At 41.5% G+C, this 24,860-nt stretch overlaps 1 protein-coding gene across 7 annotated transcripts in view; it reads right to left on the bottom strand.

Moving 5' to 3' along the window:
• Positions 1–24,860, bottom strand: part of LOC139471808 (actin filament-associated protein 1-like 1) — a 127,648-nt gene that overhangs the window by 35,238 nt on the left and 67,550 nt on the right. For all 7 annotated transcript variants that reach the window (XM_071254301.1, XM_071254303.1, XM_071254298.1 and 4 more), the window contains exons 2-7: positions 19,452–19,592; positions 18,869–19,047; positions 18,317–18,363; positions 16,651–16,988; positions 1,273–1,366; positions 469–691 (exon numbers count right to left, since the gene is read on the bottom strand). In XM_071254301.1, the coding sequence (XP_071110402.1) occupies positions 469–691; positions 1,273–1,366; positions 16,651–16,988; positions 18,317–18,363; positions 18,869–19,047; positions 19,452–19,592 (1,022 nt within the window). The remainder of the gene's footprint in view (positions 1–468; positions 692–1,272; positions 1,367–16,650; positions 16,989–18,316; positions 18,364–18,868; positions 19,048–19,451; positions 19,593–24,860) is intronic.

The following is a 24,860-nucleotide window of genomic DNA, read 5'->3' as shown; positions in this document are numbered from 1 at the left end:
ATGTTAAACACCTCAACTAAAGGCTGCCTAAATACTCTGGAGAGTTTTACAATCTTGATGTTAAAGACCTCAACTAAAGGCTGCCTAAACACTCTGGAGAGTTTTACAATCTTGATGTTAAAGACCTCAACTAAAGACTGCCTAAATACTCTGGAGAGTTTTACAATCTTGATGTTAAAAATCTCAACTAAAGACTGCCTAAACACTCTGGAGAGTTTCACAATCTTGATGTTAAAGACCTCAACTAAAGACTGCCTAAATACTCTGGAGAGTTTCACAATCTTGAAGTTAAAGATCTCAACTAAAGGCTGCCTAAACACCCTGGAGAGTTTCACAATCTTTTTGTTTAAGACCTCAACTAAAGGCTGCCTAAATACTCTGGAGAGTTTCACAATCTTAAAGTTAAAGACCTCAACTGAAGACTGCTGAAACACTCGGGCGAGTTTCGGCCAATGCTGATCAACGTACCACAAGTTGTGGCTTGGTCTCCTTGTCGGGCTTGTAGCAGGCCAGGTTGCCATTGCTGAGGGCAACCAGCTTGCGGGTCCAGGACAACTTGCCCTTGTACTGGAGGTCGCCCGACAGTGCCATGTCTTCCAGCTTCTTGAAGGGCACATTGATCTCCCAGCTGGACGATGACCTCGACTTGCTCAGCTTCTTCTTCAGCTTGTTCGACTTCTTCTTGGGACGTCTGGAGGAAGAAGATGTTCGTGAGAGAGGCATGATGGAACCTTACTGCACATATCATCATGTACCAGTTTAAGGTTGTGTTACGAGAGCCCAAAGAGATAAAACCTTCCATGTTTACCACTTTGGTTAAACCTGGAGCAAGGACAGAGCTGTCAAAGGGAGGATCCAGGAGTCAAATGAATGATCATTAGATCCTGGCATGCGTAAGGGACATATCTCTGCACAAGTAATCGCAGTGACTCAGATGACAAGGCCATATGTGTTGCAGTTTAACCTGAATACTCCATTCAGACACATTATACTGACTCTGAGCTGACCAGTCTTTGTTTTAGCCCCGTAAAGCCGAGTGCCAGGCAGGGTAATAACAAATAACATATTTTAAGGTTTTTGGGTATGACGCACTCAGGGATCAAACCCATGGATCCGCTCTCTGGGCAGACGTTCTTTCCACCAGACCACGAAGGCGGTCCAATTTGGGTAGGCGTTTTATCCACCAGACCACGGAGGCGGTCCAGTCCAGGCAGACGTTCTATCCACCAGACCACAGAGGCAGTTGTATCTGAAGACATGGAAGCTACTTACTTTGGCAGCTTGATGTTGAGTTTGTTGAGGAGCTCCACGTCGTGGTATTGGTTGTCCTCGTCGTAGGACTCGTAGCTGGTGCTGTCTCCGCCATCTGGAACAACAGAGAGCGAGACATATAGACAAGCAACAACAGCAAAATATACACATACAGCATCATCAATACATGACATTAACAATAACATCGCACTGTTGACATCATTAGTCATAAGAGAGTGTCAGCACTAGCAATTTTCCAGCCATACTACAGCAATATTCCAGCCGCACGACAGCAATATTCTAGCCATATCGCAACAAATTCCAGCCATATTGCAGAAATGTTCCAGCCATACGACAGAGATATCCAACCGTACGACAGCCATATTGCAGCCATATCACAACAATATTCTAGCCATATCGCAACAATATTCCAGCCGTACGACAGCAATATTCCAGCCATATTGCAGCAATATTCAGCCATATCGCAGCAATATTCCAGCCATATCGCAGCAATATTCCAGCCATATCGCAGCAATATTCCAGCCATATCGCAGCAATATTCCAGCCATATCGCAACAATATTCCAGACATATCGCAACAATATTCCAGCCATATTGCAGCAATATTCCAGACATATCGCAACAATATTCCAGCCATATTGCAGCAATATTCCAGACATATCGCAACAATATTCCAGCTGTACGACAGCAATATTCCAGCCATATTGCAGCAATATTCAGCCATATCGCAGCAATATTCCAGCCATATCGCAGCAATATTCCAGCCATATCGCAGCAATATTCCAGCCATATTGCAACAATATTCCAGCCATATTGCAGCAATATCCAGCCATATCGCAGCAATATTCCAGCCATATCGCAGCAATACTCCAGCCATATTGCAGCAATATTCCAGCCATATCGCAGCAATACTCCAGCCATATCGCATCAATATTCCAGCCATACAACAGCAATATTCTAGTCTTATCGCAGCAATATTCAGCCATATGACAGCAATATTCCAGCAATATCGCAGCAGCCCATTTGATATGTAGATCGGGGTCAGGCAAACCAGTGATTGATAGCATGAGCAATATATGGCCTGGGCATGATGACACACAAACAGCCAAGTTCGCAAGCAGGTGGGAAGGAGACCTACTCTAACCTACAATCCCTACAGTGTTACATCAAAGTACACCAGGGCATGACACCAACACAAAGTGGCCATTTGTCTTTGTCCTTTGAAAGAAACACAAACCAACACGACACTCCAAAATGGATGGCTACTGCTTCTTGTCGCCTGGTCTCTGTGGGTCATGCAGCGAGAGCCCTATAAATTGTGAATGTCCCAGAAGGGACAACCCTCTTTCATCAACGGAGACGTCTTCAGTTACAAGGGTGAATTATACCCTCTTTACACTGATAACTAATCTGTTTGTAAAAGCACTGGAAGAAACAAACGGCAGTATTCAGGAAGGAAAGTGTTGAACCTGAAAACAAGGTGATCTCTGAGCTTGTTCAGGTTATTTTTCGTAACACTTTTGAAATAGTTGTTCAGGTTGCTTTGAGTTTGTGAAAGTCACAATGAGGTGAGGTGAAATGGGGTTCAACGTCGCGTCCAAGATTACTGCACTTATATAGCGACGTGCATGCACGTGTGTGTGTGTGTGGCTGCTTGTACTAGACCGAACTGATGCCAATTTATAGTGCTAGCACACTGAGATACCATACCGCAGTTTAACATGAATACCCCACTCAGACACAGTATACTGACTCCGAGCCGACCAGCCCTTGCTTTAACCCCTTAATGCCGAGCGCCAGACAGGGTAACAACAAGTACCATCTTTTAACGTCTTTTGGTATGACGCGGCCTGGGATCGAACCCCGGACCTTCCACTCTACGGGTGGACGCTCTACCACTAAACCACGGAGGTGGTCCGAAAGTCACAATGAGGATCAGATAAAAACATCATAATGAAAATATTTGTTAGTTTGTCATGCAGTTTGACATGCCACATTACTTTCAAAGTTTCGGTTGAGCAAGTGACCTAATGTGTCACTGTGTCAAATGGTAAGAATTGTTACGGCCTGTCTGTGCTCAGGCACCTAAATGATCAAAGGCACCATATTTGTATTTCAGAGTTGTGTCCCCTGATCCGAAAAGTGGGTTTGAATCCCACAATCACTGGTTAGTCAGCACCATACACATGCTCATGAGTTTCCCCAAAGCGGTAAACATTTAAAGTCAGAACCACCTTGGGCTTCCCCCCATTTTAAGCTTAAAAAGTATTCCAAGTGAAAATTTATTGACATGTTAAATACTTGACAACCAACTGTCCATTCCTTACAATTATGGAGTGTTTAAACAATAGATGTGTTTTAAGCCAAGGCTACAAGGGACCTATGTGAACCTGGAATCCCAACGGCACTTCACCTTAAAGGGAGACTACTCCATGGTCTGCCCTGGGCTAGATATTATACTTACACTATGTATAAAACATATTTTCTGTGTAACAAGGGTTTTCACGAGCTGCAAAGCTGGCATACATCATGAAGTTGCAGACCAAACTTCCTCTTTTGAATGTTTCCAAATCAAATTTCGTGGGACTGCCAATTAGCCGAGCCTAGCTCCCCTTTAAAGCAGATGACTGAATGTGCCTCACAGAAGATCAGCTCTGACGCAAAGACACATGACATCTGGCCACATTGTAGCAGTACTTCACACACAAGACAATGGCCTGTTATCTAAAAGGACATAACTCCCAGGGAATACGACCCTGGCGAGGTAAATCACATCGTCTCATGCAGCCCTTCCACTTAAGATAAAGCATCATAACTGCTGTCTGGACAGTAACTGTGTGAGCATGGTGAGAGGGGAACATTTAATCACACAAGATTCATCAGGGTTAAAGTCCTCGCTGCAGTCAGCAATACACTTGGTAGATCATGGAAGCGGTACATTGCTTTTACGGACTCATTGTGACAGGTAAGAGGTATGGGAACTTTTCTGCCTCGGAATCCTAATCCATTAGCAAGCAATAAATAAACGATCAGTTGAAAAATATTACAATGCACCAGTGTATAATATTTGTTTGTTTGTTTGTTGTTTAACGCCCCACAAAGCGATATTCCAGCTGTATGGCACAGGTTTGTAAATAATCAAGTCTGGACCAGGCATTGCGGTGATTGACATCATGAGCATTGATCTACGTAATTGGGATACAATGACTAGCATCAACCAAGTCTGCAATCCTCTGGACCAGGCAATCTAGTGATTGACATCATGAGCATTGATCTATGTAGTTGGGATACAATGACTAGCATCAACCATGACTGCAATCCTTTCCATTATACCTCTTACAATAAAAGGGGTTGCTGAAGTACAATTCGTACCCGGTCACAAAGTATAAAAGCAGTTTCATAACTACAAGCATGACTCATACACCATATTTAAGTGAGTAAGTCGTCCATGAGATTCCAGCAAGACCAGTCTACATAGCTGTGTCAGTTTCCACATGTGTGCGGCAGAGTAAACAGACATGTGTCGACACCAATCAACAAGAGACTTTTAATGGAATCCAAAGCACATGTTATCCCACCCTCGTATCACACGTCTGACATTATCAGGTTTCATACACCTTCTATGATGCAATCGTGGTCCGATGGAGCTGACTCTCTCTCTGTGCCAACTCCAATATGGTTGGAGTCCAAATGGTACACAATTCACCATCGTTCTTCTGTAATGCTAGGGCATAGATCATGTGGGGAACAGATGAGTTCAGACTTTGTTTTCTCTGGGGATTCGAGGCCAAAATAGACCCTAAGTATCTCTGCCTATGTTGTAAGAGCTGAGAAAACCAAACTATGAGAAAAAAGAAATTAGCCTCAGAGTTTAGAAAGAGCAGAATTATTTCTTCTAGTCCTTATGATACCGTAACTATTGGGCAGTTTGGCAAGGACTACAGCACGAGTGCCAATTTCTAAATCTGCTCTACATGTTGGATATCCTGAAAAAAACATTTGTTGTGTAAACAAAAAAATATGTTGGGCTCCTTTGTGCAGTCAGACACTTTTTTTAGATGAGCCATACTTGATGCTGGAATTCTACAGAGTGTAACATAGAACAATAATAATCACTCACTCACCCATGATGGAATACTTATTGTACATATATAAAGAATTTGTTTGGATTAATTCAAGACATAATATTTTACACTACAGGTAAGGCATACAAGTGAAAACTTGTTTCATATAAAAAAAAAACAATGTCACAGCACTGTAGCTCACCTGATTGTAACATCAACAATCTAAAAGTTGACTTTCAATCAGGTGAGCTAAAAAACTTCAACTGCATAAAACATCATCATATTTCTTTGGATATTTCAAAACTTGCCATGGCGTGAAATCAAACTGACGTCAGCATGTGTATTCAGTTACGGTACATCTGCAATTAACCTTACAAATGTGTCTGAAGAAGACAACAAAAATTTAATGAGTATACCCCTGACAAAGGATCACCACAAAACATTTTATCAGGAAACCGTGACAACCATGTAATTGCCAAATCGTGTCGTCCTCGGAACAAATATCTTTTGTGTCGCCCAAGAATTAACCTACGGTATTTTCTTCAACATTATCCAGATTGAAAAATTGCAGCATTTCACACAAAGGCTGCTGGGTGATTAGAGAGGGAGAAGATAAACAGACACTATCGACCATACTTCTGCCGGGTGCTTAAATGCCAACAAACATCTTGTGATGTTTCATCTTTAGCATGGGCTGTCTCAGGACGTTGGAGTCATCTGCTGGACACATCAGGCAACATGGGTGTGTAACAAGCAACTGAGTCTGCAGGCTGAACCAACTCTCCCTGATCATAACAGTCGTGCTGTTTGTTTGTCAGAGCAAGTCTGTCCCCGCTGGACTGTCTGTTTGTCAGAGCAAGTCTGTCCCCACTGGACTGTCTGTTTGTCAGAGCAAGTCTGTCCTCGCTGGGCTGTCTGTTTGTCAGAGCAAGTCTGTCCCGGCTGGACTGTCTGTTTGTCAGAGCAAGTCTGTCCCGGCTGGACGGTCCGTTTGTCAGAGCAAGTCTGTCCCGGCTGGACTGCCTGTTTGTCAGAGCAAGTCAATCTCTCTTCATGAAAAGTGAGTGAGTGAGTGAGTGAGTGAGTGAGTGAGTGAGTGAGTGAGTGAGTGAGTGAGTGAGTGAGTGAGTGAGTGAGTGAGTGAGTGAGTGAGTGAGTGAGTGAGTGAGTGAGTGAGTGAGTGTGCTTTTACACCGCATTTAGCAATATTCCAGCAATATCATGGCAGGGGACACCAGAAATGGGCTCCACAAGTTGTACCCATGTGGGGAATCGAACCCGGGTCTTCAATGTGACGAGCGAACTCTTGAATGGTGACGACAGTGCAGCTTTCATGAACAGTGGATAGATAGACATGCTCTGACAAAAAGACAACACTACTCTCTCAACTATTCATGAGAGACCAACTGTCACAGCAAAACAGTCTGTTTGTGTCTATCATTAAAGTTTACCTAATACATCACGCCTCAAGCCCAGAACTGGGCCCGCTAAGATGATTGTAACTCCCATACTTTAACATAGACTTACGATAGTCTTAGCGCTAAGATCGCTTTGTGCAAGTGGGCACAGAAGACATTTGATCACAGCCATAAAAGCCTGTGATAGGTCGTTATGGCATGTAAATCATTCAGTTTCCTGCTTCAGAGCACACCATGTGCAAACGTACATATAACTTCAAGAATCACCTCATATATGAGCAAGACTCTGTCATATTACAACAATAGACTCTCAAAAGGAGGAGAGATCACACATCTAATGTACATTATTCTGCATGATTGTAAACCCATAATGCTACAATGAATACAAGAGGTCTTATTTCATGCTTGAGAGGATTAAGGTTTGTCTCCCTTGTCACCTGTCACTGAAACTATATCTCGCGCAACAATGAACATAAAAATTACAATGATATACAAAGCTTCCTACTTCAGATGTCGAGGACAGGACTAGAGAAACATGATCAGTCCTGAAACTGCATAAAACTAAATCTCACTGTCGAGGTGAGGTGAGGTTAAACAGTGTTTAATGCAGCGTTCAAGACTATTGCATTTATATAGCAACGTGCATGCATGTGTGTGGCTGCTTGTACTAGTCCAATTTTATAGTGCAAGGCCACTGAGATTTAAGATGATTTAACATGAATACCCCACTCAGACACAGTATACTGACTCCGAGCCGACCAGTCCTTGTTTTAGCCCTTTAGTGCTGAGTGCCAGGCAGGGTAACAACAAGCTAGACCACGGAGGCAGTCCTGCAAGACAAGGACTGGGAAGAGAGATGACAGATGTTCTCCTGGTTTTAAAGGCATCCTTCATACGCCAGAGAACAATATCTCTATTCTTTTATGAAGATTTTCCTATAACATCTTTACCAGCTAAATGTGATTCACATGATATGACTCTGAATATTGCAAAATCACTATTACAGAAATCTAATTGAGATTAAATGTTTTACTTCAACAATCCCTTGAAATTAATCAATTACAGAATTGACTGATATAATATACATAAACAGAACTTTTACAATACGATTTATGGACTTGTGGCTTTAAACACTGTGAGAGAAACCCGTGAGAATTTATTGAAGCTGAAGGGTTAGGTTACGACCGGGACCGTCTTCATTTTTTATCTGCTACCTTCCTGACAACTCATCCAATAAAAGACACCCCCTACACAGATCTCGATGTCTTCCCATTCACAGCTGATATGAAACCGAACATAACACTGCCAGTTTAATCCATCAGGCGTTTACTTTGACAAGGATCAGAGGTGGCAGGTTTCAGTGAATAATTAAAGTCATAGTTTCACCTCAACAATACAGAGTTGTTCCGCCCCATTTATCATGTTGTCATCACTCTGTGCCAAAAACCTTTGTACCCAGTGTGATGTCATTTGTTTGAATTTTGGCACTTTCATATATGCCTTTGAACTTTACCATGGTATTGACATCTTTCATATGACATGTGTCAGAATTATTCCAAATCTTTCTGGATGACAGTGAATGAAAAATGTCCTATTCTATAGTGGGAATCCTACTCGGGTAGCAGCACCTCCGTGTTCACATGGATACGTCTGCCTAGAGAGCGGAAGGTCGGTGGTACAATCCCCTGGCCATTAAAATATGACACTTGTTGTTACCCTGCCTCAGGATCATCATTGAGGGGACAAAACAGGGACTGGCTGGCTGAGAGTCAAGACTAAAGTGTCTGAGTTGGGTATACATGTTAAACGATTGATCATAAAAGATGGAGAACAATTCCTATAAAACACCTTTCAACTTACACTGTGGGAATCACACCTCCGGCCAGTCCCTAAGTAACTCAAACTACTTCCTGTACTTGTCAAACAGGCCTTGGCGGCCATCTTGAAAGTGTGTCAAATGGCAGACAGCTGGTGTGTCATGATGGCCCCTTGTGGGTGAACCCTATGGGATTCTGGGATTGATTTGATCCCCAGCAGTGGATGCTGGTCAGAAGAGCTTACTTCATGGATTGGGTGATCAGAGATTCGGTTGATTGCGCGTCATCGTACCCCGACATGGACATTGCTCATAATGATACGTCATCGTACCCCGACATGGACATTGCTCATAATGATACGTCATTGTACCCCGACATGGACATTGCTCATAATGATACGTCATTGTACCCCGGCATGGACATTGCTCATAATGATATGTCATCGTACCCCCACATGGACATTGCTCATAATGATACGTCATCGTACCCCCACATGGACATTGCTCATAATGATATGTCATTGTACCCCGACATGGACATTGCTCATAATGATACATCATTGTACCCCGACATGGACATTGCTCATAATGATACGTCATCGTACCCCGACATGGACATTGCTCATAATGATACGTCATCGTACCCCGACATGGACATTGCTCATAATGATACGTCATCGTACCCCGACATGGACATTGCTCATAATGATACGTCATTGTACCCCGACATGGACATTGCTCATAATGATACATCATCGTACCCCGACATGGACATTGCTCATAATGATACGTCATCGTACCCCGACATGGACATTGCTCATAATGATACGTCATCGTACCCCGACATGGACATTGCTCATAATGATACATCATCATACCCCGACATGGACATTGCTCATAATATCAATCTGGTACAGACTGATTGTTTATACGTTTATACATTTATACGCCATATCGATAGAATATTGAGAAGATGTCGTTAAACAATTAAATGTAACTTCTCAGAAATCAGGCCATACAACTGCAGTAAACAACAGTTATAACAAACTCAAAGGAACCACTAATTTTTCTTCGTCATAACTGTAGTTCGCTACAGGCAAATATACAGAATATACACAGCGGTTGGACAGGACCATAAAATATGTTTGCTACATCCGTCAGTTTGTTATTAGCATGTTCATTATGAACATAGTTTATTGTATCTTGAAACTGCTCATAAACTGACAAAGCATCATAAGCTTCAGGAAAACCCTGAATTGGCGATCCCTTTTTTGGGCCTAGTGATTTCCGGGGAATAGAAATTATACCCTTGTACAGCTTGGCTCCTAGACAGATACTATAATTTCCCAACACACTGGGAGATGAGTCACTGACAAGAACTACTGATCCATGTTAACGGAGGCCATTACTCCTTCCAACTCACCAACACATCAACAACCGGTATTTATTTGTTGCGATTGTGTTACACAGGAGTGGCTGCCTGTAACGTAACACAGGATGAGGGTGGTTGTGTCGACACATGACACCAGATGAGAGTGGCTGTGTCGACACATGACACCTGTAGGTGTTCGGATTGACACCAATTTGACACCCGACAGATAATTAAGTAGACATCAATACCGACATCCTCACCAACAGTTTCACACTCAGAACATGGCAGGGGGGCCACAATTCACTGGTGTGTCAATACATCACAAATGTCCACCTGACAACACACGGTACACCTACCATGTGTCAACATATGTTGTGATACTTTATTATTAAATTTTCGTTGTGTTCATTGTAATTACTGCATTCTGATTAGCTGAATTAGTCACATATTATTGCATCATTTCCCAATGCTTGAAAAAAAAAGCCATGTCCATTGTGGCGGACTACTTTTATTGCTACGGAATGTCAGTTCATTCCAGTATTACAGTTGAGGAAATTCCTATTCCGCTCATGTGTGTTGTCATGCACAGCACATAATGCGAAATCAGTCCATAAGTAGATTCTCAAAAAGTAATAATTACAATGATTGAGGATAACCTGGCTTCATAACAATATTACAAGAGAAAGTGAATTAGTGCATGACTGACTTCACTTGTACGGACTGATGCCCGTTTTATAGTGCAAGCAAACTGAGATACCATGATGCAGTTTAACATGAATACCCCACTCAGACAAAATACACTTGCTTCGAGCCGACCAGTACTTGTTTTAGACCCTTAATGCCCAGCACCAGGCAGGGTAACAAGAAGTGCCATCTTTTAACGTCTTTTGGTATGACATGGCCGGGAATCAAACCACGACCTTCCATTCTCCAAGCACACACTCTATCTACTAGACCACAGAGGCAGTCTGGACGCACACGCTCGATCTACTAGACCACAGAGGCAGTCTGGACACACATGCTCCATCTACTAGACCACAGAGGCAGTCTGGACGCACGCGCTCCATCTACTAGACAACAGAGGCAGTCTGGACGCATATGCTCCATCTACTAGGCCACAGAGGCAGTCTGGACCCACACGCTCCATCTACTATACCACAGAGGCAGTCTGGACGCATATGCTCCATCTACTAGACCACAGAGGCAGTCTGGACGCATACGCTCCATCTACTAGACCACAGAGGCAGTCTGGACGCACACGCTCCATCTACTAGACCATGGAGGCAATCTGGACGCACACGCTCCATCTACTAGACCACAGAGGCAGTCTGGACGCACACGCTCCATCTACTAGACCATGGAGGCAATCTGGACGCACATGCTCCATCTTCTAGACCACAGAGGCAGTCTGGACGCATACGCTACATCTACTAGACCACGGAGGCAGTCTGGATGCACACGCTTAATCTACTAGACCACAGAGGCAGTCTGGACGCACACGCTCCATCTACTAGACCACAGAGGCAGTCTGGACACACACGCTCCATCTACTAGACCACAGAGGCAGTCTGGACGCACACGCTCCATCTACTAGACCACAGAGGCAGTCTGGACGCATACGCTCCATCTACTAGACCACAGAGGCAGTCTGGACGCACATGTTCCATCTACTAGACCACAGAGGCAGTCTGGACGCACACGCTCCATCTACTAGACCATGGAGGCAGTCCTGAAGCACACGCTTAATCTACTAGACCACAGAGATCCTATATTACAAACCACAAAAAACATAATGCTTGCAAGATCGCATAATCAAAATACTCTCTGGCAAACAGTATAGTGACACATCAAAAACCTTCTGTCTGAAAGTCAGCAGGGCACAAATCTCCCAGATACAAACAAACATTTACACAACAGCTGCACAACACAACACAGAAATGTAACACAACACCAGATCACTGCCATCAGCCAGAATCAGTCGGTTCTCTGGTGTTAGATAACAGGTGACCTGGGACGGAGCTCAAATACAATCGCATGACATGAAGAAATAGACTGCTGGCATGCAACACGTCACAGAGCCTGCTAATCTAGCAGGTGTCTATCTTGCCCATGTGACGACAATGTGGACTTGAAAGACACACAGTCTTCTTATGCAAGCAACTCTTGATGATCGGATTAATATGAATCCTGCACCAACATGTCGACCAAGGGAAAGACACATGCTCCAATGCATGTCAGCATTCCTTTCACATACCCGTAACGATCCGGGATAGAATAGGTCTTCAGCAACCCATGCTTGCCTATAAAAATTATGCTTGTTGTAGGAGGCGACTAACGGGATCGGCTGGTCAGGCACGCTGACTTAGTTGATGCTTGTCATTGTTTCAAAATTGCGTAGATAGATGCTCATAATGTCAATCACTGGATTGTCTGGTCCAGACTTGTTTATTTACAGACCGCCGTCATGTAGCAGGAATATTGCTGAGCGTGGCGTGAAACAACAAACAAACAAAATCTTTCAAATAGCAATCAGATCCTACTGTCGCACTGAATATGCAATGAATGCCAGTTCATGCCTCTTCATGTCACCCATACGGGAAAGGAAGTGGGTGCAATAATTTTCAGTAAAGCCCATCGAGTGTTATTTTACTTCGTACTGAATGCTAAATTAATGCCAATTTTTGAACTGTTTTCATTCGAAGTGGCCCATAGCAACATGTCATAAGATATCTTATCAACACACTGCCGCAAATAATTCAATCTGATGACAACCATTCAACAGACGGTTCCATGAGATGTCGTTCCAACTGAATTGACCTCCACTTGCGATTGGGAACCAATATACTTTCTCAATTTTCACAACCAACAAAAAGATTGTAATATACAGAAAATCCTACACCTAAGACCTAAGGCTGATCTGTCCCTCGTGACATACTCACCAAGGCCGGGACTTGAAAATTGGTTCCTTGATCGATCATGGATATCTGTTCGGGTAGTTTCTTAATATTTATCCAGAAAGTATTCATTCACTACGAGTCTAGGAAATCTTTATGGTATGAATCAATTTTCAGCTGATTTCTGGAGATAAACACCACATGCTGACTATGCCAACATATTGATTGTTGAACTTTGTTATTGGCAAGTCTTGGAGGCATCGCGATATATGCCATGTCAAGTCTGTCTATGATGCTGTTGAAGTGGTCTGTAAAATATCTTATTGGACAGATCTTAGCCCCATTATGATCATCATTAACTTACCTCTGTGATAATCATCATTAAGATCAAACACAGGCATCCATCATCAAACTTATAACAAGGGTCATCATGAGGCAACACCTCCCCTGGGCCTCAAAAATTGGAAAGAACAAATCATGTCTAACTTGATGAGAGAATTTCTATTATATAGAAGTTGTAATCCACAGAGACACCAGATGAGAGTGACTGTGTCGACACATGACACCTGTAGGTGTTCGGATTGACACCAATTTGACACCCGACAGATAATTATGTAGACATCAATACCAACATCCTCACCAACAGTTTCACACTCAGAACATGGCAGGGGGGCCACAATTCACTGGTGTGTCAATACATCACAAATGTCCACCTGACAACACACGGTACACCTACCATGTGTCAACATATGTTGTGATACTTTATTATTAAATTTTCGTTGTGTTCATTGTAATTACTGCATTCTGATTAGCTGAATTAGTCACATATTATTGCATCATTTCCCAATGAATGAAAAAAAAAGCCACATCCATTGTGGCGGACTACTTTTATTGCTACGGAATGTCGGTTTATTCCAGTATAAGAGTTGAGGAAATTCCTATTCCGCTCACGTGTGTTGTCATGCACATCACATATAGCGAAATTCATTCAGTTTGCACATCAGTCTTTTTATTTAGACCTCAATGAACAGAAAAAAAATACAGTCAATCCATAAGTAGATTCTCAAAAAGTAATAATTACAATGATTGAGGATATCCTGGCTTCCTAACAATATTACAAGGTGAGGAGAACTCTCTCCCTTGTTCATCATACCATCTTCGTAATACCACCTTAACAAGTGATCTTAATCACTGACTACCATCTACAATGTTTACAAATGCTCTTGAAATTGATCAACAAAACAATGTCAAATTATGAGCCATAAACTTCTAAAGTGTAAATCCTGATTATATCATTTTATCATCTGTAATATGTCACGACAGCCATCCTGCCCCAGGCCGAACATGGAGACAGGCTGCAGCTGACTAACACAGAATTCTTGCAAACTTTGTCAACAGCTCCCAACATGACTCACAATGAAACTATTTCTTCCCCTTAATTTCATCGTATGTTTTTCTATATTTGGTAAGTTTTTCATAACGGCTGTCATCAATCAGCCCTGTGTTCTGCACGTAACACACAGAGACGATGTTCTCATTGAGCGTTGACCATCTAAAGAATCTTTATTTCACGTACAGTATTGCAATATTTATATAATATTGATATAATGCACTACTGCTTACTAACTGCAGTTACCACAACTATTGACATAGTAATGAGACAATAATTATGATGACTGGGTTTCAGATCAGTTCAATTCCTTCCACACTGACTGATTATCATCCAAAATGTCCTGAAGAGTGAGTGAGTGAGTGAGTATGGTTTTAGGCCGCTTTTAGCAATATTCCAGCAATATCACAGCGGGGGACACCATGGGCTTCACACATTGTACCCATGTCGGGAATCGAACCCGGGTCTTCGGCGTGACGAGCGAACGCTTTGACCACTAGGCTACCTGACTGCCCATGTCCTGAAGATATTTGTCACAGTTCTTCATGATAGAGAAGAATGTCCTATATATGTTTATGACCATTCCGTGTAGTCACGATGGCCGTAGCTCTAACATCACTTTGTTCAGCCGACCGCCATTACGTTCAGTTTCGATGGTCGTAGCTCTAACAACACTTTGTTCAGCCTACCACCATTACGTGCAGTTACAGTGGTCGTAGCTCTAACAACACTTTGTTCAGCTTACGACTATTGCGTGCACTTACAATGGTTGCAGCTCTAACATCACTTTGTTCAGCTTACGACTATTACGTGCAGTTACGATGGTCGCAGCTCTAACAACACTTTGTTCATCCTACAACTATAATATGCAGTTATGATGTTTGTAGCTCTAACAACGATTTGTTCAGCTTACGACTATTACGAGTGGTTACTATGGTCGCAGCTCTAACAACCATTTGTTCAGCTTACGACTACGTGCAGTTACGATGGTTGCAGCTCTAACATCCCTTTGTTTGCCTATCACTATTACGAGCAGTTACGATGGCCTAGCTCAAACATCACTTTGTGCAGCCTACAACTATTACACAGTTATGATGGTCCTATCGCCAACACCTACCAGTACACTTTGACATAAGCAATAGCTAGACCCAGCATACACCCAACACAACCCAACGACAAGCTAGAACCCATCCCTGTATAATGCAGATGTCTCCCAGATTGAAGGTATTGCCCTGTTCTCCAAGAGCAGTTGGTGACAGACAGACACGGAAATGTCATTGTGAATGATTGAATAAACTTCTGAAATTATTGTGGTCATGAAAAACATGCCTTTATGCCAAGCCTGTTTTCATTCACTTCTATGGAATCCAAAGGCAAATGTTGAACTTCTACTCCAGTTAACAAGCGATCATAAATATCTAAATGTGAAAGTCAACCATTGTCGACCTCATAATTGTGAGTGGAACAGTCACCTAACTGCCTGAGTGCACTCCAATGGAAGCAGTTAGTTCTTGTGTAGTCATTCAAGCAATACTCACTTGGGACATCACTTACAAATGTAAGGACCAATTGGGCTTAATGACAAATAAAAATGGCGAGGTGTATTTAAACTGTTTGGAGCAGTGACTTGATTGGTGGGGATGAGTTGAGTGTAGTTATTACCCTGGTTTAAAGTCATTACTCCACATTTCTATACAAGTTCCCTTCCCCAGCCTCCGGACAAACAGGATCTAAATTTGATCTAAAATTCTAATTACATAAAGAGTTCATCTTTGCTCCTCTGGACAACACGTTTACTAATAAGCTTGTTGGGGGAGACAAATTTGGAATTAAATGGGTTACTTGCAGCCAGACCTGTGAAGATCCGGGTTAGAATAGGTCTTCAGCAACCCATGCTTGCTGTAAAAGGTAATTTTGCTTATTCTTTGGAAGCGACTAACGGGATCGGATGGTCAGGCTCGCTGACTTGGTTGATGCATGTCATTGTATCCCAATTGCGTGGATTGAGTTACATCTATGCATCACAGTATACTGAGCGAAAGCCCAAAGTCATACTGACAAACTAAGGATAAAAACAAGGGCCAATCTGAACGGAGAATCAGCAGATCCTGGCACAACTAAGAGAGGCTATTCTGAACGGAGAGGATCAAAATGGGTCCTTATACACCAGTAGACCACAACAATCACAGCAAGTCCCAAACAATCAAATATCAATGACATCTTCTTGTCCAACAGATTACTGAGTGAGAGTTCTTTTTTACCTATGCTTTGAACAGTATTACGGTTATGTCATGCCATGCTTTATGTGGGATGAAACCATGATTCGAACCTACGATCATATGTCATGGTGTTCCCAAGGGACACAAATTGGCGCCGTAGACAACTGGGCCACCTGGAGAGACTTGTGTTTCTAGACTTCACCTACCTAGTGTATACTCTGTATGGTCAGACCTATCGCTCTTCTCAGATTTATCACTCTTATCGTAGACGTCCATCTTGGGAGGCGGGCGGGCTGGGAGATCCGGGGGCTTGTCATCGCCCCCACCCGGTGTGGTCAGATCGGAGGAAGTTCGGTCGCGCCGAGGTGGAAGGGGCGGGGGTACGGGGATGTCGGCCACCTCCTCTGCAAGTTCATCCAGGCTGGCGGCAGTGGCCAGACTGGATCGGTCACCTGACTGTTGGCCCGCACTATCTTCCGACAGCTGGAGCCGAGCCACTGGAATCTCATACAGGTCCTGTTCATCTTTATCTTCATCGTCTTGTCTGCAGACAGAAATACCCGTTACCCACTGTGACAGTATGGGAGTTATGATTGTCTTAGCGCTATGACTGTCAAAAATCTATGTTGAAGTATGGGAGTTACGATCGTCTTAGCGCTATGACTGTCATAAGTCTATTTGACAGTATGGGAGTTTAGATCATCTTAGCGCTATGTCTGTCATACGTTTTTGTTAAAGTATGGGAGTTTAGATCATCTTAACGCTATGACTGTCTTAAGTCTATGTGACAGTATGGGAGTTTAGATCGTCTTAGCGCTATGACTGTCATAAGTCTATGTGACAGTATGGGAGTTTAGATCATCTTAGCACTATGACTGTCATACGTTTTTGTTAAAGTATGGGAGTTTAGATCATCTTAACGCTATGACTGTCTTAAGTCTATGTGACAGTATGGGAGTTTAGATCGTCTTAGCGCTATGACTGTCATAAGTCTATTTGACAGTATGGGAGTTTAGATCATCTTAGCGCTATGTCTGTCATACGTTTTTGTTAAAGTATGGGAGTTTAGATCATCTTAACGCTATGACTGTCTTAAGTCTATGTGACAGTATCGGAGTTTAGATCGTCTTAGCGCTATGACTGTCATAAGTCTATGTGAAAGTATGGGAGTTTAGATCGTCTTAGCGCTATGACTGTCTTAAGTCTATGTGACAGTATGGGAGTTTAGATCTTCTTAGCGCTATGACTGTCATAAGTCTATGTGACAGTATGGGAGTTTAGATCGTCTTAGCGCTATGACTGTCATAAGTCTATGTTAAAGTAAGTAAGTTATGATTATCTTAGCGCTATGACTGTCATAAGTTTTTGTTACAGTATGGGAGTTACGATCGTCTTAGCGCTATGACTGTCATAAGTCTATGTCAAAGTATGGGAGTTTAGATCGTCTTAGCGCTATGACTGTCTTAAGTCTATGTGACGTACAGTATGGGAGTTTAGATCATGTTAGCGCTATGACTGTCATAAGTCTATGTGAAAGTATGGGAGTTTAGATCATCTTAGCGCTACGACTGTCATAAGTCTATGTGAAAGTATGGGAGTTTAGATCGTCTTAGCGATATGACTGTCATAAGTCTATGTTAAAGTAAGTAAGTTATGATTATCTTAGCGCTATGACTGTCATAAGTCTATGTTAAAGTAAGTAAGTTATGATTATCTTAGCGCTATGACTGTCATAAGTCTATGTGACAGTATGGGAGTTACGATCGTCTTAGCGATATGAGTGTCATAAGTTTTTGTTAAAGTATGGGAGTTATGATCGTCTTAGCGCTATGACTGTCACAGTCTATGTTAAAGTGAGGTAGATGAACTTACCCGTCCAGATGTTCTTCAATGTCAATGTCATCATACACCTTCACTCCCTGCAACACAGATAGCTTATCTGTCAACAATATCTGTCAACAAAATCTACCAATAATATCTACCACAACATCTATCAACATTATATCTATCAACAACATCTATCAACAATGCATCTATCAACAACATCTGTCAACAATACAGCAAGGTCAAGATATCATACATATCACAACACATAGGTCACGATACGATACGTATCGAGATACTCATATATAAGTCAAATTGTGTGGAAATGTCTTGACATCGCAGGTTCAAAAGGAAATCTAGCTGGAGAGACATGTTCGGGGTGGCCATTTCCATCAGTGAACTTGAAACTCCAATTACAACACATACTGCAATATTTAACTGACAAAAACACTGGGGGTGATAAAATGAGATAGTAATTAATTTAATTTAGCTAGTGTACCATCTTGTACGGATACAGACAAAGATGTATCATATTTCATATCATCACATGAAATGCACCGGTGCACCGTTTCATCTGCATTGGGACTTCATTGAAGATACCTGTTCAGATTCGGAGTCGGAGACCTCGACGTGTGGGACGACGGTGGTCAGCAGGTTGCGGGAGATTTCCCTCTGGTAAGCTGCGAAGTCTTCAGGCTGCTCTGCAGTGTCAGTTACATCATTCCCCTCCTCTACGGGAGCTTCATCCTCTTCTACAAGCTCCGATGATGACTTCCTATCTGTAATACAAAAGTTTATCAATTCATAAATGGCGAGGACAGGGAGTTCACCTAACTTAGGTGTTTTCACAAGCTATTATCCAAAGCATGTTTAATGTAACATTTACAGGAAAAAAATATTTGCCACTCTTCTGAAACAGTCTATCATGTAAAATGTATGTATCTTGCAATTCATAATTTCATATTTTTCCTAGGTTTTCGATAGTTTCAGTACTTATAATTTCTTAATAGAATCTTTGTTACAATATTATTATTTCTGTATCATATTTATAGGTCATTGAACAAGCTTCCCATTTCATATCACGTTTGTCACGAGTGGTTATTTTTACCTGTCCCAAGCATCACTGATCACATGACTGTCATGTGACTGATACACACAAAGAGACTGTGTCCCTAAGACTTACTTGGTCGCGGTGGGATGGAAGGCGGGAGTTTGAGAATATCAAGACGCTCGACGAAATACAGACGCTTCTCCTCAGCGGCAGACGAAAGGTTTTCCCCAGCAAGAGTCTTCACAAGGAATTCTTCAATGCCGGGCAAAAGTTCTGAAAAAAGAAAAATAGGATTTGAAGATCTCAGCAAAACTTTTCACTGAGTAATGAAATATTTTCTGAAAGCTCATACAAGCAGATCTTTGACTGGCAAGTATAGCAACTGAAAATAAACACCTGATCGAGCAGTCCCAAAAACAGCCACAGGTAATAGCCATTCCAAGTCAATTTGCAAGCCAGTAATATTGTTTTTCAAACTGGAGAGTTCATACATGGTACCTGCATTCATCATTGATTATCCAGCGTACAATACCTCTCCATTCTACTGTATTAACACCCAGGACCCATTTACCACCTTTGTGTATAGATTCAACTGACACAATGCCAAAAATAGCAATCCAATCAAAACACCCTGTCCTTTGACAGAACAAATAATTACAGTTTGCATTTAATCATGTTAGTTTTCCATCAGAAATACCTCTCAAACAAACATTTAAATGAAAACAAGATAGAAAGTGTTGTCTTACAAAATATTCAAATAAATTATTATTGTTTACTTTTCAAGAATTAAGGATTGGTCATCCACTATGTGGTATTAGTTAAACCCTAAGTGGGCCTCAACCTTTGAAGGGCCTCAGCAGGTATAGGGGAGATAACTCTCACTAGCAAGCTGCTGAGGGCAGGCACATGGCGCTGCAACTCTCTTGTGAACAGCCACAATAATGGTGATTAATCTTAGCTAAGGCATGAAGACATCTTTCTCTTATCACCACACACAATACAAGTACATGACCTGGTTTGGCCTCAACACAATTTGACAATTTACTAGCCTTGGTACAGTTTGACAAGGTTTGGCTTTAGTAAGCCTTGGCAATATACCAACTCCAGGCCAGTGGGACTGGATGTTTGAACACTGACCTACACCTGTACACAACTTCACCATCAATCCATACTTTGTAATATACACGATCCGAACCAGGGAAACCTGATCTATGTGCATCCTCATCCCGATAATTAACTGTATCAACGACAACTTCACGACGACAGCTTGCAGCGAGGCATCTGCTACACCAGCGACTGCCACACTTTCTGGCAACTCTGCAGCCTACTGTATACTTGGTGATATAGAGTCCCAGAAATAAGTTAAAAATAAAGTTCATATAAATATAACTCCATTAAGGAATCCTCAAGACTCTTACAGTAAGGAACTGAAAGATAATGAGTAAAGGCTGCTAGAGCTGGGAAGGGGGGGACGATAGAATGGTGGAATTATAAAAAATATATCTGTTCTGTAAGAAGACTTCGTGTTTACCTGTACCGAGCCCTACAATCTCCCAGGAGGCAGTTTGTGGAATGATTTATAGTCAAACATACTTGTAAACTGATCAGATTAAATGCTTCAGAAATTTACTTCTGAAACGCGTCGAGAGTATCTATTTGAATACATAGTACTACAATGTTCACTGAGAAATATTGCTGCATTATTACAGCAATAGGGTGAGGGTGAAATGGGGTTTAACGTCGCGTCCAAGATTATTGCACTTATATAGCGACGTGCATGCATGTGTATATGTGTGTGTGGCTGCTTGTACTAGTCCGGACTGATGCCAATTTATAGTGCTAGCTCACTGAGATACCATGCTGCAGTTTAACATGAATACCCCACTCAGACACAGTATACTGACTCCGAGCCGACCAGTCCTTGTTTTAGCCCCTTTATGCCGAGCGCCAGACAGGGTAACAACAAGTACCATCTTTTAACGTCTTTTGGTATGACGCGGTCGGGGATCGAACCCCAGACCTTCCGCTCTCCGGGCGGACGCTCTACCATTAGACCATGGAGGCGGTCTATTACAGCAATAGAAACTAATCTTTTTAGCCACTGGTCCTTATAATGATAACATACAGCAAAACCCATAAAAAGGGCAAATTTCTACTCGTTCAAGGATACTTTAACTATTGGGCAACTTGGCAAGGACTGCAGGACTATTGTTGTGTTAACATGGTGGCCCGTGTTGGCCCAGTGGTCGACAGCATGAGCAACACTCCACTACTGGGTGAGATCACACACAACCAGCCAGGCCACACAGTGTAACCATGTGATCCTTGCTTGCAGTATACATTTTATTGTAAAAAAGGAGGGAGGTCTTTTTAAAAAAATATAGTGCTGTAATGTCTTGTATTACCGTATTCGACGTGATAAGCGCCCAGGGCGCTCTCAAAATTAGAAATAGGGGGCTCTTATTAGAATAGTATTTTGGTGAAAAAAACAGAGTTGAAAGATAAATTTCATGGTTATGCTGACAGCCTGAAATGTTTATATACGACAGATATATTTTTCCAGAATTTTCTTGCCCATAATTAAGGGTGCATATAGCACACGAGTGCGTATTATACGCGAATAAATTAGTCTTGAGTACATTGGTCAATCGAAAGGGGTGCTAATTGGGATTGTTCACCAGCCAATATATCAGCAAATGTCACCCTGGGCGCTTATTAGAGCGGGGCGCTTATTACGTCGAATACGGTAAGTTCTTTTACTTCTTTTGTGAGGTGTGATCTATTTTTACTAACAAACATTGAAAAACAGAAGAACAACGCAAAACGATTAATGTGACAAATCACGACTTGACAATCAATTCCCAAAACTATCCCCACCACCGTTCCAGCTCAACTGATGGTATCCATCCATGAAAGGATGCGAAACCTCAGTCAGATAAACCATATTGCTCACTAAAAACATCATTTTGAATTCTCAGCCTGGAAATAATTCATGCCCAACATATATATCACAGGTAACCAATAAACAGCCCTTGACACGGAAGACAAGCGACAGTCTACAATCACACACTGAGCCTGCATCCTCCACATAAGCCCTTTTCTTGTTGGCATTAATCTAGACTTGCACAAGTCTCTAAGGTAATTATAATTAGTTCGAATTATGGTTCTAGATTATGTAAATGATAAGAACAAGTTGTCTAAATGACTGGAGTACTGTCCGCTTATCTAGACTTGACTACTATAAGGATAGAATCACTATTCACCATGGGTCATTCAGGACAGCCTTGGAGCAAGGCTAGTATTAAACTCAAACTGATCTTTTGTCCAATTTGAGATCCTGGTGCAACACATACTGTTTGCTGGTGTGTTGTTACTTTGTAAGTCAAAACAGGGACAAGAAAACACACTAAAACTTGTCTTTACAAATGTTCCTTGCATTTATCCAGTAAACATATATCACTAAACATTTTGCCATGTGTTTGTTTGTTGTTTAACACCACACTCAGCAATATTCCATCCATCTGACGGTGGCTGTAAATAATTGAGCCTGGACCAGACAATCCTCACTTATCCAGGGTATTATATCAAATTGCTCATTCGCTCATCCCAAATTTGAGATAAAACAATGTAGTGCTATCTCAAACCTTAGACTGGGTCCAACTTTGACTGGACTACAGTATTTTGTACCTTTGTCTTGAAGATGACATTGCCACATTAAAAGTTTTCAGAAGCGCAAGTATATCTAGTAATTTTCTTCATACATCCGTGTTAAAGTACAGAGCAATATAAACCACATGTTCAACCAGTTATGTAATTATCTAGTAATCCAATTCTTTTGGTAATATTTATTGACATTTAAATGTTAGTGGACATGGGTAAAAAACATGGCGGTACGTCCAGGTTACATCAAAATGTGCAAATCAAGGTCGGATAAATGGAATTAAAGATGCCTGATGCTTTCACAATATCCAAGATATGAATTAGACAAAGTTGAGGCAAGGGTGGCACTTTGTTGTTTTTGTCCATCGTATTGCTGTATATCTGTAAAACTGTTCCTTGATCTGTCTGCGTGTTCAGGCCTCGTTAGCTGCCATGTTCGGATATCTCACAACAAGTCACAACACAATCTTGAAGGTTCGATTTAACGAGGATCGACTGTATATACCCTGCACCCTACACTATGATGACAGACTCAGATTGAAAAAAAGATATAATTTGACAATAATTAAGATCATTTTCACAACAAATAAGGATATAAAAGTGTTAAGCACATTTTGAAAAATTTATGAAAATACGGTCAGATTAAAATGAAAATTATCACAAATAAGGTCACAAAATATTATTTAATAGATTGTCATCAAAATCCAAAAATCTATTTTAAATGTCTAATTAAAAGGTTATTGAAGGCACCGGTGTATATTAACAGCCACTGGATGAGACTCACATGACAAAGATGGGAATATATCTTTTTTGTTTCTTGCACTAGAGGACAACAAAATTTATTACGTCCTCCGTCCCCCCCCCCAACCAGACTTCAACAAACTACCATCTTGTCACGCAGTCTCTCCATCTTAAATCAAAACGCCATATGGCATGCTGGGTTGTAAACATCCATTGTGTTTATACAACACTGCATAACAATAATGGACTTAACTAAAGCATGCCACAGAAAAAATAAATAAAAAAACAAGCATTTCTTTGATTTGAAAATAAATCATCGATGACAGGAACTGACACACCATCATCAACATAAAGCTTGCTCTAATGAGCCCCGCATGGCAAGCAGTTAACCGTTCTAATTACTAGTAATTATCAGTAAGCTGATCCATGGCACTTGGCTAATTGCCATTGTAATTTAAATACAAACAAAACCTGTAAAGTCTTGAAATTTTAATGCACGACCCAAGTTTAGATTTGAATTAACATTTCAAGAGTTGTACAGGGTTTGCAGACAAAGACTCTATCTAAAGGTGTTTAATGAGGAGGCACACATCACAGAGTCACAGTGTTTTGAAATTGAAATTTGGCTACGTTTTCTATTACTGAAACTTGTATCTATCACAAAGCTCTATGTCATCGCAACTCAATCTGTTGATTTTTAGTTTCAGCTCATTTTGATATTATTAGAGACACAGCCACCATTGGAGGTAATTAATCTCTCTATCACATGCCAAACATTAAATTGTCCCACACAAAACCGCAAGTTGCCCTTTCATCTAACGGTCCAAATACATTTGAAGCGCTATTAATTAAAAGGGCATGTATATTTATATCCACAACTGTAGCAGCTGGAACATTTAACATGACCTACCGTACTCACCATAATGAACGTCCTGGGGACGCTTATTAAAACCATACACAAGTTAAATTTGTTTTCAGAGATCAATCAGTAGTGGACATACTGAGTTGAAATATCGATGAAACTAAAACGTTTTCAGTTGCTAGATAGATTATCCTGAACATGTCGAGATTGGGCAAACTTCAGATACACAATCTTGAGACAACTTAACTTGTATGATAGGCATTACGTGTACTTAGAAG

Source organism: Haliotis cracherodii, unplaced genomic scaffold, assembly GCF_022045235.1.
Source record: "Haliotis cracherodii isolate W230 unplaced genomic scaffold, xgHalCrac1.p SCAF_23, whole genome shotgun sequence".
Taxonomy (NCBI): Eukaryota; Metazoa; Mollusca; class Gastropoda; order Lepetellida; family Haliotidae; genus Haliotis; species Haliotis cracherodii.
The sequence above is the reverse complement of the archived record's forward strand: the minus strand, read 5'-3'. Positions and strand labels throughout refer to the sequence as shown.